The sequence below is a fragment of the Hemitrygon akajei genome, chromosome 23, assembly GCF_048418815.1.
Source record: "Hemitrygon akajei chromosome 23, sHemAka1.3, whole genome shotgun sequence".
NCBI lineage: Eukaryota > Metazoa > Chordata > Chondrichthyes > Myliobatiformes > Dasyatidae > Hemitrygon > Hemitrygon akajei.
Window position 1 is genome coordinate 13,904,277 of NC_133146.1, and position 18,719 is coordinate 13,922,995.

The 18,719-nt window shown below is 45.8% G+C and overlaps 1 protein-coding gene across 1 annotated transcript in view; it reads right to left on the reverse strand.

The window, feature by feature from the left end:
* The window catches only part of abcc2 (ATP-binding cassette, sub-family C (CFTR/MRP), member 2), a 131,650-nt gene that overhangs the window by 87,125 nt on the left and 25,806 nt on the right, over positions 1 to 18,719 (reverse strand). The window contains exons 7-11 of the mRNA XM_073026959.1: positions 17,831 to 18,056; positions 15,390 to 15,556; positions 5,984 to 6,161; positions 2,629 to 2,883; positions 811 to 876 (exon numbers count right to left, since the gene is read on the reverse strand). Coding sequence (XP_072883060.1) covers positions 811 to 876; positions 2,629 to 2,883; positions 5,984 to 6,161; positions 15,390 to 15,556; positions 17,831 to 18,056 — 892 coding nt within the window. The remainder of the gene's footprint in view (positions 1 to 810; positions 877 to 2,628; positions 2,884 to 5,983; positions 6,162 to 15,389; positions 15,557 to 17,830; positions 18,057 to 18,719) is intronic.

Below are 18,719 nucleotides of genomic sequence, written 5' to 3' on the forward strand. Positions count from 1 at the left end.
ATCTGTGGAATTCATTACCACAGACAGCTGTGGAGACCAAGTCATTGGGTATACTTAAAGCAGAGGTTGATAGGTTCGTGATTAATAAAGGCATCAAGGGTTACAGAGAGAAGGTGGGAGAATGGGATTGAGAGGGAATATAAAATAGCTATGATGGAATGGTGGAGTGGACTTGATGGGCTGAATGGCCTAATTCTGTTCCTATGACTGATGGTGTTATGACTAAAGAGTCTGCTGTTCCTCAGATTTCTTATGTCCTTGTACTCTCTGACATGGTTCAATAATAGGACGGCACAGTGGCGCAGGTGCTAGAGCCACTGCCTCATCGCGCCAAAGACCTGGGTTCAACCCTGACGTCTGGTACTGTCTGTGTGGAGTCTGCAAGTGACCCGGATACCCTAGTTTCCTTCCACATCCAGAAGATGTGGAGGATGTTTGTTGGGTTGTTCACCAAGCCTAGGGGTTAGGTCGCAAATGTTTCACGGAGGATGCTATACTGTAAATTTCCCCCAGCGTGTGAATGGGGAGTAGAATGTCAGAGAAGTTGATGAGGAGGTGGGGAGACTAAATATATTGAAATTAAAGTAAGATTGATGCAAAAGGGTGGTTGATGGCCGTCATGGATCTGTTGGGCCAAATGACCCAGTCCTACGTCGTATCCCTTTGTGACATCATGACAAGGGGCACGGAGAACTGGTTGCTTGATCTCTTCACCATCTTGAGGAGCAACACTTCACACCGACACTTCCCTCTCCCACTTCGGCCCATTCATTGTCAACTTTCTAACCTGTGCCCCTGTGTGGAAGTTACCTTAATCCCGCTCAGGATATCATTCATTAATTTCATCCGCCAGTCTTTGTGCTTCATATTCTTCACCTGTTAAAATACAAGGTCAACTTAAGATGGTTGGTAATAATTTGAAGATGGCAATAATGTCCAAAGACTAGGCAAGATGGCACTGGAGTGTGGCCACTCGTTGCAAACTGCTCTCCGCAGATCCACTCATTATTTCTATCATTATACATAATTAACCAATTGGGCTTCTGCTCTCATTTTCTCAGAGTTCCACCTGGTTCTGAGCTAGACGAGCCTGAGAGAGAATGCCCAATCTTGTCCGATCTCAGAAGCTAAGCAGGCTCAGGTCTGGTTAGTACATGGATGGGAGACCACCCGCGAAGGGCTTGAGACATCAGCAACCCAAGTTCAATTCCCACCATTGTCTGTATGGAGTTTGTACGTTTTCCTGTTGACCATGTCAGTTTCCACCAGGTGTTCTGGCAACATTCCCTCTAAATTTATTTACAGCTGTATGGACCAGCCATTGCCCTGAGCAGGAAATTTTTACATGACCTGAAAACAGCGCACCACTTTATTTTGCTTTTTTGTAATTCGCATCTATGAATATTTAGACTGAAGATTTAAATATCACATTCTTTTGATTTTAATTATCAATTGATGAGTAGAATGAAAATCTTTTACGTTTCGCAAACTTTTTCTCATCTGTCTTTATCACAGATCCATTGTCTATAAACAGATAAATTTTGCATCCAGATGAAAGATATGTCGTATTCCTCTTTAAATCCTCCAAGTGTTCTACTTTGAGTCTGTTTCTGGATTTACATTTGATTGAATTCATAATACTGAATCCATGTCTGCATTCAGCACTAGAAGCTGGCCAGCGCTTTACTAACAATCAGCTACCGGCTTCCATTCTGCGTTTATTGTTACAATTTGTGTTGTAACTTGAAGCACTGACAATGTAAACATGTTGAAGCTCTAAAATCCTTCAAAGTAAAAGTTGTGGTATGTCTACTATTTAGCAAGTTTATGGATTGTATTCATTAACATAATTAATTGCAGGGTATTTCACAATGATGTTAACATAGATTTCAAAATGACATTAGCACAATTTAAGCATTATAAAGATTAAAGTATGAAAGAAAATTCCAGCTGTAGGGCAATGAGGCTATATGTGCAGAAGCATTTCAGTTATTGTGTGGCCGCCCACCCACACAGCTTAGAGGGAACAGTGTTCTCCAGTTTCTTCCCACATCCCAAAGACGTACAGGCTAGCTTGTTAATTGGTCACATAGGTGTACTTGGGTGGTGAGGATTCATCAGGCGAATAGGGCCTTTCACTGTGCTTTATATCTAAATAAATAAAAAAGTATTACCAGAAGTTGGAGAAGCAACATATCATATTCTATCTGGATAGCTTCCAACCTGATGGCATTAAAATGATTAGATTCCTCTTTCTTTACCTCTTCCACCTATCCCCTCCCAAATTCTTACTTCATTCCCCCTCCTCCACCCTGGTCTCGCCTACCACCCGCCAGCTTGCTTTCCTCCCCATCCCCGCCTTCTCATTCCACCTTCTGCCTCCTTCCTTTCCAGTCCTGATGAAGCATCTTTGCCAGAAATAACGTTCATTCCCCTCCATAGGTGCTGCCTGACCTGCTGAGTTTTATGGAACATAGAACAATCCAGCGCAGCGCAGGCCCTTCGGCCCACGGTGTTGTGCTGACCCTCAGCATTTTGTGCGCATTGCCTCAGATCCCTCTGTGGTGGCACACACCTCAGAGGCCGACTGCCTTTGACCAAGGCTACCCCCGAGCAATGCCAGGTTACCTGCAGTGCTCTACTTTTGCTGGCCAGCACTCCGTTGATGGGAATGAGTAGGATCATGAGCCCGAACCCAGCCAAGACCGAGGGCCCCAGCTCCTGCCAGAGGAAGACGATACCGACTGCAATCTGCAGCGGGGCTGACCACAGCAGGTGAATGAAGTTGGTGACGTCGTTAAACCGCTGTGCGTCCACAGCCATCAAGTTCACAATCTCCCCCACAGTGGAATCCTTCCGGGCCTTGTTAGACACAGTCAGGGCCTGTCAAAGAAGAAAGGGGCAATCAGTAACCTACCATTTTACATCCAGTAACACCCACTCCATCGTGGGTCCAGTTTAAACCTGGCCCACAGCTAAAAAGTTCAAGCAGGCCAAGTTAATTGAATCTGGGACAACTCAGAATCAGAATCAGAATCAGAATCAGAATCAGGTTTATTATCACCGGCATGTGATGAAAAATTTGTTACCTTAGCAGCAGAAGTTCAATGCAATACATAATATAGAAGAAAAAAAATAAAATAATAAATAAATAAATAAATAAATAAATAAATAAATTATGGGTACGTATATTGAATAGACTAAAAATCGTACATAAAAAACAGAAATAATATATATTAAAAAAGTGAGATAGTGTCATGGGTTCAATGTCCATTTATGAATCGGATGGCAGAGGGGAAGAAGCTGTTCCTGAATTGCTGAGTGTGTGCCTTCAGGCTTCTGTATCTCCTACCTGATGGTAACAGTGAGAAAAGGGCATGCCCTGGGTGCTGGAGATCCTTAATAATGGATGCTGCCTTTCTGAGACACTGCTCCTTGAAGATGTCCCAAGATGGAGCCAACTAGATTTACAACCTTCTGCAGCTTCTTTCAGTCCTGTGCAGTAGCACCTCCCCATACCAGACATTGATGCAGTCATAGCAAGTTCAGGGTCATGCAGAACAGACTCGATGGGCCAAATGGCCTAATTATGTTCCTATGTCTTATGGTCCACTTAAAGATTGAAAGCCCAGCTTTATTTGTCAAGCATACTTTGAAATGTACAGTGAAATATGTCTGCGACAAATACTCATCCTAACCCGTGTGTCTTTGGGTTGTGGGTGGAAACCGGAGCACCCTAAGGAACCCTCGGAGTCACGGGGAGAACAGACAACTCTGCAGAAAGTGACGGGAATCGAACCCTAATCACTGGCGCTGCGGAGTGTTGCACTGACCACTACCGCGGCCACTTGGCAAACCACATAAACAACCTGCATTGATATAGCACCGTTAAAGAAGCACCAGTCGCAGGGTCACCCAGTGCTACAGCATAGAAACGGGCCCTCAGGCCTTTCAAGTCCATGTCACCACCATCTTCTGCCTCGTCCCATCCACCTGCACCCAAACCATCTCCCATCCGCGTACCTATGCAATTTCTCTTAAACGTTACAAACTGAACCCACATCTACCACTTGTTCCACACTCACACTGCCCTCTGAGGGAAGGCGTGCTCCTTAAATGTTTCACCATTCACCCTTAACCTATGACCTCTAGTTCTAGCCTTACCCAATCTAAGGGGGATTGGGCAAGCACTCACCCTATTAATGCCCCTCGTAGGCTCTCCATGATCCTGTCGCTCAAAACTTTGTAGTCAGGCCTTCACTCTCCCGGAGCTGCGGCACAGAATACGCAAGAGTTGATGTTACCTTGCAACTTTACGAAGCACTGGTTAGACCGCCCCTGGATTATTGTGTGCAGTTCTGGTCACCACACTATAGGAGGATGGGATTGCACTGGAGAGAGTGCAGAGGAGATTCTCCAGGATTGCTGGGGGCGGTGGTTTATAATTGTCGCATGCACCGAGATACAGCAAAACGCTTGTCCTGCATACTGCTTGTACAGATCAGTCATTGCACAGTGCATGAAGGTAAAGCAATAACGATGCAGAATAAAGTGTAAAAGGTGGCTTGCAGGTGAACAACAAAGAGCAGGATCCCAACAAGGTGGATTGGGAGGTCAAGAATCCATCTTATTATACAAAAGGTCCATTCAAGAGTCTAACAAGTGAGGTAGAAGCTATCCTTGAGCCCGCTGGTACATGCTCTGAGGCTTTAGATTCTTCTGCCCGATGGGAGAGGAGAGAAGAGGAGATAGTCTTTGATTCTGCTGGCTGTGTAAGTATATTGAAGTTCAAGTACAGACGGAGTTCACAGAGGAGGAGGCTGTGGTGTGCTGAGCTGTGCCCACGACTTGCTGTAGTTTCTTGTGGACGTGCAGAGCAGTTGCCGTACGGCTGCTCAGGTAACTGCCAGGCCGTTATGCATCCATCCACGGACAGGCCAGGACTGGAGGACTCTAGTTACGAGGAGGGACTGGATACCCTGCTGTCGTTTTCCCTGGGATTGTGGGGTGACCTGATAGAAGATTATGCCAGCTCATGGTGCAAAGCTGACTTACTCGTTCATTCTTTCGGCTGTTTTTCCTTTGCCCAGTTAATCAATCCGCACTGAGTTAGAAACTCTGTTTAAATGTAGTCTTTAGTTGTTGTAGGAGTGGAGTTGGCGCAAACTGCAATTGATAAAACGGACTGGAAAAGGTTTTTTCTTCATTCACATTGGTAAGGCCAGCATTTACAGCCCAAACCTGAGTAACCCTGAAAAGATGGAGATAAGCCACATTCTCAAACTGCTGAAGTCCTCTTGGCGAAGGTGCTCCTGGATTACTGTAGGAGAAGGAGTTTCAGGATTGTAGATCCAATGGCGATAGAACGTCCAGGAATGTCCAGAAGCCGCAGAGAGTAGCAGGCTCTGCCCAATGCATCAAGGGCTCATCTCTCCCCACCATTGTCAGTATCTGCAGGAGGCACTGCCTCAAGAAGGCAACACGCATCATCAAAGATCCCCACCATCCAGACCATGCCATCTCCTCACAGCTACTGCCGGGCAGGAGGTGCAGAACCAGAAGTCCCACACCACCAGGTTCATAAACAGCTACTTCAATTCAACCATGAGACACCACGAGCTGTCTGTGTGCAGTCTGCATGCTGTCCCTATGACCCTGCGGGTCTCTCTCTTGGGAGCTCCAGTGTCCTCCCATGTCCCGAAGCTGTGTGGTTGGTGGCAGTAAAGTGCCTGTAGTGTGTACGGGAGGGGTAGAATGAAATGAGGTGAATGTAAATGAGCGGTCGATGGTCAGCACGGGCTCAAGTGGGCCAAAGGGTCTGTTTCCATGCTGTGTTCCACCGGCCTGAGACAATGATCGTATAAATTCTACCCTGAATACGCCAATACCACAGTGTCCAATCCTCTAGCAAAAAAAAACCATTTTCCTGAAAGGTCTGCGGAGGAGAGTAGACAGCTGGCGTTTGGGGTCATTGGTACCCCACCTTCTTGTAGACGGCAGCAGTGACAGCTGTCCGGACTCGCATTCCGAGCAGGAAGCAGCAGTTGAAGTATTGCTGCAACATCATCGACTGAAGGGCGGCCAGGATGAACAGCAGCACGGCATACATGTACCCCTTCCACACATAAACGGACTCATCTTCAGTGAAGGAAACCATCAGCCTGTTTAATAAAACAAAAGGACAAAGCAAAGCAATTACAGCAGAGACAGAGTCACCGATGCAGTCATCATATCACTCGATGCCCTTGTAGCAGTGTAATGCTTAACGGCTTCAGCTGCAAGATTGGGATCCAATTACTGTCACAGTCCGTAAGGAGTTCTCCCTGGGTTTCCTCCCACATTCCAAAGACATATGGGATGGTAGTAAATTGTAGGCATGTCATGTTGGCTCCAAAAGCACGGTGAGAGTCGAGGCTGCCCCCAGCATACCCTCGGGTCACGCTGGTTGTTGATGCAAGCACTGTGTTTCATTGTACACTAAGACAAATGCAATATTAGCACTCACTTCGAGAGAACTGGGATTTAAAAGCAGGGATGTAATGTCAAGGCTCCACAAGGCATTGGTCAGAGTATTGTGAGCAGTTTGGGGCCCTTTAACTAAGAGAGGATGTGCTGGCATCGGAGAGGGTCCAGAGGAGGATCCTGGGAAAGTAAGGGTTAGCATATGAGGAGCATTTGATGGCGCTGAGCCTGTGCTTGCTAGAGTTTGGATGAATGAAGGGGGGTCTCATTGAAAACTATAAATATTGAAAGGCCTTGAGAGAGTGAATGTGGCAAGGAGGCTTCTGATAATGGGGGAGTCTAGGACGAGAGAGCACAGCCTCAGAATAGAAGGATATCCCTTTACAATAGAGATGAGGAGGAATTTCTTTAACCAGTGGTGTACCTGTGGAATTCATTGGCACAGATGGCTGTGGAGACCATGTCATTGGGTATATTTAAAGTGGAAGTTGATAGTCAGGGCCTCAAAAGTTACGGGGAGGAGACAGGAGAATGGGATTGAGAGGGTTAATAAGTCAGCCACTATACAATTACAAAGCAGACTCGATGGGCTGAATTGCCTAATTCTGCCCCTGTGATTTATAGTCATGTGTGACAAGTCAAGGTATTATATATCTTTATCTTGATCAAGTGACTATTTGGGCGAAAGGGCCTGTTACTATGCAGAATCACAATGACTCATGAGTTTTACTAACTGCAAGGGTATCACAGTCTAGAGCCGTTGAATTCTTACACAAGTCCCACTAGTTTTTTCCAATTCCTTGAGATGCATTCCATCAGGACGAGGGGAATTATCTACCTTCAGGGCCACAACCTCTTTAGTAACAGAGATGGCATTTGGATCCTCACCTCCTATCACATCTGTAACACCTCTCTTAGACACCCTGCACCATGAAGACAAACACAAAACAATTGTTCAAAGACGAGGTCATTTCCACATTACCCAATACTAATCCCCTCTTCTCTTCTGCCTTCACTTTAGCCACTCTTTTCCACTTTTTATAATTATTAAAACTTCCACGATCTGTTTTAAATTTCATGCTAGTTTACTTTCATATCCTATCTCCCATTTTATTTCCAGCTTGGGGGTTCTTCCACAATCAAGAGAAAATCAGCAGAGGCTGGAAATCCAAGTGAAACACACAAAATGCTAGAGGAACTCAACAGTCCAGGCAGCATCTGTGGAAAAGAGTTTTGGGCCGAGATCCTTCTTCAGGACATGAATCAGATACTTCAAGACTGATGAAGGGGCTCAGCTCAAAACGTCGACTGTTTGCTCTTTTCCATAAATACTGCCTGGCCTGCTGAGTTTCACCAGCATTTTGTGTGTGTCTGTTTTGTCAGGCAGCCCTAAGGAATTCCCAGTCTTCCAGTTTCCCACTACTCTTGGCAACTTTGTACACATGAGCTTTTAGTCTGATGCCTTCCTCAACTTCCTTAGCCACACAAGGCTGGCTCTCCCTACCCTTCCTGTCCTTTTAACTGGAATATACATTGTTGAGAGTGAAGAATCTCTGAGTGTTTTCCACTGTTCCTCAAGTGTCCCACCTTATAGTCTGTGTTCCCAGGCTACGCTAAATAGCTCCTCCCTAAATCCCTTTGTAGTCTCCCTCATTTAGGTCTAATACACTGGTTTTAAATCAAACTATTCCACCCTCCTTTTTATAATCACTCTTCCAAGAGGATCCTTACCTACAAGATTGCTAATATTGCCTGTTTCATTGCAAAGGACTCCAACTAAGATAGCATCTTCCCTTGTAGATTCACTAACATGCTCTTCAAGAAAGCTATCACAGATGTATTTTCTGAAGTACTGCACAAGATCGTCTCAACCAATTTGCTTCACCCAACCTATGTGTAAGTTAAATCCCCCATGACAATTGCCATTCCATTCTTCCATGCATCAGATATTTCATAGTTCGTTGTCTATGCCACTTTAAGGTTATTACCTGGAGGCCTAAAGACAACTCTGATCCACCATCAATAACTCTAGGAGACTGGAAGTGAACGATAGGCTTTTATTAACAGCGAGAAAGGGAGCACGACCATTTGAAGACTGAGGGAGGAGCAGTGTCCCAATCACCTTTATACAGGGGTCTGTGGGAGGAGCCACAGGAGCAGCCAGCAGAGGGGTGTGTCCAGACAGGTATACATAGTTTACCACAAACTCCCACCAGTAATTTTCCTCCTTTGCTATTTATAATCCCTCCCCAGATGAACTCAACAGCCTGCCCCTTAGATCACACCTGTATATCATCTCTCGTTATCGCCTGAAGTTCACCCTTAATTAAAGCACATCTTTCTGCTTATCTAATACCCCAGCTAGTTCATCATCTCCACCCTGCAACTATGTTTCTATGATGGCCACCAAATCATATCCCACGATATACGATTTGTTACACAAGTTCAGGGACCTTCTTTTGAATGCCACAGGCAATCAGACAACATCCCTTCCACATGTCGTCCTTTTGGAATATAGTAATCTTTGAGTCCTGTGCATTTGACGTTTCTGTACTCCACTCTTACCTCTTCTCTACTGTTCCCTTTGGTCTCTGCACTGCTCCATCTGTCTTTCTGCCTGGATTCCAATCTCCCCGTTATATTAGTTTAAACCCTCCGGAACAGCCTAGCAAGCAATCACTCTAGGTCACTGATCCCGGTGTAGATCATCCGATTTTGTATTACTGTTTCTAATGCCCCAGGATTCTGAAATCTTCCCTCCTGCACCACTGCTCAAGTCACATGTTCTTCCTTACTATACAACCATTTCTAGCACGTGGCTCGGGTAGCAATCCTGGGATTACTACATCTGAAGTCCTACTTTTTACATTTAATCTCCTGGCTCCATAAATTTGGCCTGTAAATCCTTGTCCAGCTCTTTTCCTTCAATCATTATTACATAGAGCACATACTCCATGACAACTGGCTGTTTATCATTGCTGATTGACACTGACAACTTGCACTCATTCATCAGTCTCCCTTTGTTCCTCATTCTCACCTCTTGATCACAACACAAACCCTGTCACCAAACTGTTCTGAAGTTTGAACAAAGAAATGTCATCTTTATGCAGAAATTGACTAGATGGATACAATTATTGGCCAATTGGAAACCTCGAGTATGTGTGTTTAAATTCCTTATTTGCAGAATCAATCAATCACCAATCACTACGATAGGAGACCCCGTGTTGACCAGGGTCAACCATGGATGTTGCATCCCAGCTGTCTACGCAAGCCAGGGCAGTACGATATGGAGAGCAAGCTGTTGCCCGTACACACAGCTGAGCAATCCAAAAGAACAGCAGAGACTGATACAGTGGCATCGCAGGAGTCGCCAGTCAGCATTCAACTCAACGTAGGACTGCCTTAGGGACCCCAGCTCCAGAATTCTCCTTGGGGTTTACTCCTGAAGCTTTCCCCATGAGTGGGTGTAGCTGCAAGGCAGTGGAGGTTTGAGATCAGAGTTTTCCTTCTGTTAGATGAGCTGCCAACCACAACCAATGAGCCCCATCTGTCCAAAGCGACTGGCTTTAAGATACTAGTAACCCATTCTCCCGTCAGTAGAAATGGTTCCGTTGGGTTTAATAGCCAAACTATGCATGAAGGCCAGGAGCTGGACTTGGTTATCAGAGATACCATTTGAGACGCACAGCATTGGGAGTATTTAATAAGTAATTGGAGTTTATCCCCATTACACTCCCCAGGTATGAGAACCTGAAGAACACTCACTATAGTAACACAGGTGTTAATAGCCATTAGAATCTACATGTTACAGGCCAATACTACTTCAGAATTAGCAAAGAGTCTCTGGGTTTTCTCCAGGTGTTCCGGTTTCCTTCTACATTACAAAGACATACGGGTTAGTAGGTTAATTGGTCGCATGGGTGTAAACGGGCCGTGCGTGGTCTCGCTGTGCTGGAAGGACCAGTTACTGTTTAGTATCTCTAAATAAAATTACTGTTCAATAGTAAATGTTACTCTAGAATCCTTTGGTTTGCATCGTTATCTTTAATGTGCTTGGGCACCTTGGTCCCCAGGCGTGAACAGGAGGGCTGTACAAGAGTTGGGCTTTCAATGGCTACGTTCAGCCTGGGTGACAGCACTATGTCTGCACACTGCCTCTGTCAGTTTATCATCTCAACTCTTGCCTTTCTCAACTTCCACGCTCAGGAAAGGACAGAGTGTTTGTTCAGCTTGAGACTGTACAGTGTCTGCACTCTGTGCTGTTAGCACACCAGCTTAACCTGCCCTGTTGCCACACCCACATATTCACTGGCCCCTTATAGCCACTCCGATACATCCCTGACCAACGGAGAGTCCTGTCTGCGACTGCAGGAGCTCCTGTCTGTTCCCCTCACAGTGGAATGCCCTACCACACTCTGCCACTCTTTTCCTTGCCCTCCTGTGCAGCGGAGTCACTTATGGTGCCACGATCCTGCCTACTGCCGCCTTCTCCTGATGAGCCATCTCCTCCAACGTTTTGGAGGGAAATGGCAGCAGGCGTCACCCACACTACCTTCCTGCACTCCTCTGACTATTGGTAACACTTCCCGATCTTTGTAAAGGAGGATTATTAAAGATTAACATGTACTTATTGCAGGTGCATCGAAACATACAGTGAAATGTGCCAAGTACATTGATGACAAGCAGAGTCCAAGAATGAGCCGGGGGCAGCCTGCAAGTGTAATCACGCTTCAGACACCAACGTAGCATGCCCACAACTTACAACCCTAACCCATATCTTTTTGGACTGTCAGAGGAAACCAGAGCACCTGGAGGACGTATAAACTCCTTACAGACAGCAGCGGGAATTGAACCCAGATCGCTGTAAAATGTTACTATGCCACCCTAAAGTTGCAGTGTGAGCAACTCACTAAATGTGTTATGCCTAAGATTCTCAGCATTACAGATGCTCCAAAGTATACCCATGCCCACCTCCAGGGGCATCGTGGGGTCTGCCAGGAGCCACAGGTTGACACAGAGTCATCGGGGACTCTGACAGGCTCTCTGAGCACCCACGTCGCACAGGAGGAGACTAACACAGGTCTGAACTCACCTGCCATGTCTAAAAGCTTAGGAGGTAGTAGAAAATCTCAGCCTACTGCTGCCCACCCTCCTCACCCAAGCCCACACTGAAACAACCAGCACTACAGCAGCACCTCCCAAACCAGCTACTCCTCTAAACACTGCCTTCCTTTTCTTCGCCCAGTTACCACCCCATAAGACAATCAGAAACACCTTTTTAATAAGTTAGTAATTAAATGGTATTGATTTTGGTTTATTAATGTCACGTGCACTGAGGTAGAGTGAGAAGCTTGTCTTACAGATCAATTCATTCCACAGTCAACTGAGGTCGAATAAGATAAACAATAACAATACAGAGTAAAGTGGAACAGCTACAGAGAAAGTCCAATGTGGGTAAGCAGTAAAATACAGGATCTTAGCAAGGTAGAATTGAGGTCAAGAGTCCATTTATGGGAAGCTAACCAATAATATTAAACAGGATACTGAATGTTTCTTCAGATATATCAAGTGTAAAAGAGAGGTGAGAGTACATAATGGGCTGCTGAAAACGATGCTGCAGAGGTAGTAATGGGAGACAAGGAAATGGCAGATGAACTGAATAAGTACTTTGCATTAGTCTTCACTGTGGAAGACACTAGCATTATGCTGGAAATTCAAGAGTGTCAGGGGGCAGAAGTGTGTGAAGTTGCCATTACTAGGGACAAAGTGGTTGAGAAAGTGAAAGGTCTGAAGGCAGATGAGTCACCTGGACCAGATGGTCAATACCCCAGGGGTCTGAAGGAGGTTTCTGAAGAGATTATGGAGGCTCTCATAATGATCTTTCAACAATCAATTGATTCTGGCATGGTTCTGGAGGAATGGAAAATTGCAAATGTCTCTCCACTCTTAAAGAAGGGAGAGAGAAGCAGAAAAAAAGGAAATTATAGGCCAGTTAGTCTGACCTCAGTGGCTGGGAAGGTGTCGGAGTTGATTGTTAAGGATGTGGTTTTAGGGTACTTGGAAGCACATGATAAAATAGGCCAAAGTCAGTGTGGATCCTTGAACAGAAAGTCTTGCCTGACAAATCTGTTGGAATTTTTTGAAGAAGTAACAAGCGGGATAGACAAAGGAGAATCAGTGTATTTTGTGTAATTGGATTTTCAGAAGGCCCTTGACAAGGTGCCACACGTGAGGCTGCTTAGCAAGTTAAGAACCCATGGTATTACAGGATAGGTACTAGCATGGATAGAGCAGAGCCTGATTAGCAGGAGGCAAAGACTGGGAATAGAGGGAGCCTTTTCTGGGTGGCTGCCAGTGACTAGTAGCGTTCCGCAGGGGATTGTGTTGGGACCACTTCTTTTTACGTTATATATCAATGATTTGAATGAAGGAATTGATGGCTCTATGGCCAGGTTTGCGGATAATATGAAGACAGATGGAGGGGCAGGTAGAGTTGAGGAAGCAGAGAGGCTATAGGAGAATGGACAAAAAGCAGCAGGTGGAATAGGGTGTCAGGAAATGTATGATCATACACTTTGGTAGAAAAGCATAGACTATTTTTTAAATGGAGAGGAAGTTCAAAAATCTGAGGCGGAAAGGGACTTGGGAGACCTCATGCAGGATTCCCTAAAGGGTAACTTGCAGGTTGAGTTGGTGGTGAGGAAGGCAGATGCAATGTTAACGTTCACTTCGAGAGGATTAGAATATAAAAGCAAGGATATAATGGTATGGCTTTATATGGTGCTGTTGAGGCCTCGTTTGGAGTACTGTGAGCGTTTTTGGGCTTCTTATCAAAGGATGTTCTGACTTTGGAGAGGGTTCAAAGGAAGTTCACAAAAATGATTCTGGGATTGAAAGGCTGATCATATGAGGAGCGTTTGATGGCTCTGGGCCTGTACTCACTGGAATACAGAAGAATGAAGGGTGATCTCATTGAAACCTATCAACTGGTAAAAGGCCTTGATAGAGTGAATGTGGAGATGATGTTTCCTATAGAGGTGGTGTCTAAGGCCAGAGGACACAGCCTCAGGATAGAGAGATGTCCATTTAGACTGCCGATGAGGAGGAATTTCTTTAGCCAGAGAGTGGTGAATCTCTGAAATTCTTTGCTACAGGCAGCTGTGGAGGCCAAGCAATTGGGTATATTTAAGGCAGAGCTTGATCATTTTTTGATTAGTTAGGATAAAAGGGATACAGAGAGAAGGCAGGAGATTGGGGCTGAGAGGGAAATGGGTCAGCCGTTATGAAATGGCAGAGCAGACTCAATGGGCCAAATGGCCTAATTCTGCTCCTATATCTTATGATCTTACGGTATGTACAATGTCCATATCCTTCCGTCCCTTGCACATTAATGTGCCTGTCTAAGAGTCTCTTAAGCACCTCTGTTGATTCTGCCACCACCACTGGCGGCACATCCCAGGCAGCCACCACTCTCTACATAAAGAACTTCCCCTGCACATCTCGTTTGAATTTACCCCAGTCCACCTTTAATGCACACCCGCTGATATTTGGGAAAAATACACCGATTGTTTACTCTACCATAAGCATGAGCAATTCTGCAGATGCTGGAAATCCAGAGTGGCATCTGTGTATGCCTCTCATAATCTTATAAACCTCTATCGGGTCTACCCTCAGCCTCCGTCGCTCCAGAGGAAAAAGCATCCCAAACCTGTCCAACCTCCCCTTACAGCACATTCTCTCTAATCCAGGATGAGCCTCTTCTGCAACTTTCCAAAGCCTCCACTCTTTGCATTTACTGAGAAACACTGGTGTGTTTTCTGTTTCCGTTGCTCTGTGTAATGTAGATTGATTTTATTTGTCCTGCAATAGCCTGTTGTATTTCTAGCCCCACCGAGCACATTGGCTGGGGTGAATAAGAATCAGGTTGTTGTGAAATTTGTTGTCACTGCAGCAGCAGTACAGTGCGGTACATAATAATCTTTAAAAACTTAAATTCCAGAAAGTATATACAGCATATATTAAATAGTTAAATTAAATTAGTAGTGCAAAAATAGAAATAAAAAAGTAGTGAGGGAGTGTTCATGGGTTCAATGTCCTTTCAGAAATCAGATGGCAGAGGGGAATAAGCTGTTCCTGAATCATTGAATGTGTGCCTTCAGGCTCCTGTACCTCCTCCCTGATGGTAGCAATGAGAACACGGGCTGGGTGATGGGGTCCTTAGTGATGGACGCTGCCTCTTTGAGGCATCGCTCCTTGAAGATGTCCTGGATAGTAAGGCTTGTGCCCATGATGGAGCTGATAGGTGGTGGTGGTAAAACAGAACATTACACAGCAGTACAGGGGCCTTCAGACCTTTTAACATTCACCAAGATCAAACTAATCCTTCCGTCCTACATTTCCCTCCATTGTTTGATCATCCATGTGCCCATCTAAGAGTTTCTTAAATGCCCCTGATGCATCTGCCTCTACAGCCAGCTCTGACAGGTGTTCCACACACTCACCAGTCTCTATGTCAAAAAAAACCTCCTATACTTTACTCCAAACACTTTAAAATTATCTCTCACACTGTTATTTGTTTCCACCCTGGGAAAAAGTCTTTGGGTGATCTTTGACTTTTATCATGGTAGTAAGTTTTATGTATGTAGATGAAACACTGCCGTTTCTGAGAGAGAAAAGTAGGGATAACATTTCAGCAGACATAATTTAGATAACTATAGTATGCTTCACAGGAGAGCAATCGAACAAAATTTAACGGAGGATCACAGAGCAATCTATCACTACATTGTATGACAACTCAAAGAATTGTCGACAGATCGAATCAAGAAACAGGAGAGATGGAGGAGGGTTTGTGTGGAGCACAAATCAGTTTGGACTGGGTGGCTGATTGGCCTGTTTCTGTGCTGTACATACTGTGTCGTTGCACTTACTTCAGTAGCTGGGGGCTGACAAACAGCAGGGTGTCGTGGCAGACTTTAAACACCACCCCCTTTAAGAGGATGTACCAAAAGGTTTTCAGCATGGCAAGCACCAACCACCCCGTTGCCGACTCCTCTGTGCAGGGCTTTGCCTTTTTGTCCTTCCTTCTCTTTTCTTCCTAAACAAAGGGGACGGAAAAGAAAACTGAGCACGGTCAAAACAGGGCAGCAGTACCGCAAGACGCAGGAGTCCGCCACTTCCCAAGCTGTGTCGGGCAGGTGGCCGACACGAGCAGAACGCGATTACAGGTGGCTTGCTGGGAACGCTTACGTTCAGAGCCAGTTACTGCTGTCAACGAACTGTTGGAGGACTTGAAGTTTGGCCTTCATCCTGAAGAGATTTCAGAAGAAGACTTCCAAAATCTAATTGCACCAGGCACACAAATGTTGGAGGAACTCAGCAAGTCAGGCAGTGTCTATGGGAAGGAAGAAATAGTCAATGTTTTGAGCTGAAATGCTTCATCAGGACACTTCAGCCACAAATGGGGACTAGTTATTCCTTCCCATGAGCACCGTCTGACTTGCTGAGTTCCACTTGCTCCTCAGGATTTCCAGTGTCTTCAGAATCTCTTGTGTTAAGATATCAAACTGCATTTACAAAAGTGAGATTGCTCTGGAGACATAGGTCTTCGTCTCACTCTAAACAATCTAGCCAAAAGTCCAGGGCAATACCAAGGGACTGATGTGTGGTCAGAGGTGTCATCTTTTGGATGAAATATTAAAAGAACGCCCAGTCCGTGAAGTGCTGCAGAGTATTTTGAATCTCTCACTTTGAATCTTGTGTCCAAAATCTCTCCAGTTTGATGAGTAGGATGTAGGCCTCCGTTAGTCTCGATAGACCATGGATTTGCACCTTGGAAAGTTTCCAGGGCGCAAGCCTGGGCAGGGTTGTATGGAAGACCGGCAGTTGCCCATGCTGCAAGTCTCCCCTCTCCACGCCACCGATGTTGTCCAAGGGAAGGACATTAGGACCCATACAGCTTGGCACCGGTGTCGTCGCAGAGCAATGTGTGGTTAAATGCCTTGCGCAAGGACACACATGCAGCCTCACCCACGGCTCGAACTAGTGACCTTCAGATAAGTAGACAATCGCCTTAACCACTTGGCCCTGCACCAACACGATGAGTAGGATAGATAAGGTAAGAAAGACCATATTCAGTGTACAACAGTCCTCTGATCATCTACAATCCACCAGAGACACACCAGACTGCAGATGGTGGGACCTGGAGCGATGCACAAAAGCCCTGGAGGAACTCGGCGAGTTGGGGGGATCTGTGGAGAGAAATGGGCCATTGACGTTTCAGGTCGCGAGTCTGCATCTATCCAGCTCAATTGTCAGTGCCTGTTCCCCTCCACAGACGCTCTGACCTGCTGAGTCCCTCCGGCGCTCCGTGTGCTGCATCCAGATAGTCCGCTGGTTCAGCCAGTGCCTGAACAGGTAATATTTACCGTTATCCCTTCATAGCAAACCTATCTCTTCACTGGGGATCCATTCCTACAGATCTATTCACTGGGGATCCACTCCTACAGATCTATTCACTGGAGATCCATTTCCACAGATCCGTTCACTGGAGATCCACTTCCACAGATCCATTCACTGGGGACCCATTCCCAGTCTGTGGAGACCAGTGGGAGATCTGATAGAAGTTCATACAATTATGAGAGGCCTAGACAGAGTAGACAGCCAGCATTATTTTTCCCCAGTGTCTAATACTAGAATCCCTGTATTTAAGTTGGGGGGGGGAGGTTGAAGTTGAATGGAGATATGTGGGGCAATTTTTTTTAGAGTGGGGTCGGTACCTGGAATGTGCTGCTTGGGATGGTGGTGGAGGCAGGGATGACGGCAGTGTTTTGCAACAGTAATTCAGAGGCATTCAAGATAGGCATGGCAGAGAATGGAGGGATAAGGACCACGTTCAGGCACAGGGGATTATTAGATTCATTAGTTCGGCACAACGCCACAGGCCCAAGGGTCTGTCCCTGAGCTGTACGACTCTATGCTCTAAGTGATGAGGAAAATGTGGATTTTGGCCGTGCACGGGGGTGGATCACCAGAGGGGGAAGCAGCAAGAGCATCCCCATGTCTGGAGAAGGTGTTTGACCTGGAGCATTAACCACTTCCCTCTCCACTCTCTGCTGACTGACTCACTGGGTGTTTCTAGCACCTTCTGCCAGTTGTAAACACAAGGGATCCTGCAGATACTGGAAATCTTGAGCAAGGAACACAAAATGCTGCAGGAACTCAGCAGGCCAGGCAGCATCTATGGTGGGGAATGCAACTTTCTGCTTTGTATTGGGATATTGGCAGACCATGTGATGGGGGTACCACACCACGTGACTGAGGCAAATGGGATATGATGGACATAGTGCAGGGGAAAAGGCGTCTCACTGACCATCACTAGGATATCTTGGCTGGCACTTCTGTCAAATCCATTCATTTGTTCTGCATCGTTGTGCATTTCCTTCCCCTGCTTTCTTTCCAACCTCTTTTGGGCCTTCCTCAGTTCTTGTACCATCTGCTTCTCGAACTTAGTGAAAATGGTTTGGCACTGATCCTCCTCATTCAGCTCCCACAAGTGCTTGGTCTCCAGGGGTTTTCTGTACCCTTTCCACATCATCCTGCCAGGGGACACAATTATTCAATAATTAATAAATAAATCTTACATCCGGGTAGATTGTCTATCCTATTGTTATGCATTTGCCACACTTCCGATGCAATCTATTCCAGGCAGTGTGGAGCAACAGAGGAATCTTGGGATCCACTTCCATAGATTCCCCATAGTTGGCACAGCGGTTGATAGGGCGGTGAGGAAGTCGCGTGGCACGTGGTGACATTCATTATTCACGTGATTGCGCTGCTGCTCTACGAAACTTCGGTTAGACCACACTTGGAGTATGATGTTCAGTTCGAGTGGCCTCATTATGGGAAGGATGTGGAAGCTTTAGAGAGGGTGCAGAGGAAATTTACCAGGATGCTGCCTGCATTAGAGAGCATGTCTTATGTTTTGTAAGTTGAGAGAGCTAGGTCTTTTCTCTTTCGCGTGAAGAAGGATGCAAGGTGACTTGATAGAGGTGTACAAGATGATAATAGGCAGAGATGGAGCGGAGAGCTTGAAGTTTTCCCAGGGCGGAAATGGTTAATAAGAGCAGGCATGATTTTAAGGTGATTGCAGGAAAGTATGGGGAGGGGGGAGGTGTCAGAGGTAAGTTATTTACACAGAGAGTGTTGGGTGTGTAGAACGACCTGCTATAGGTGGAGGCAGAGGTTTCTGCTATTATTAT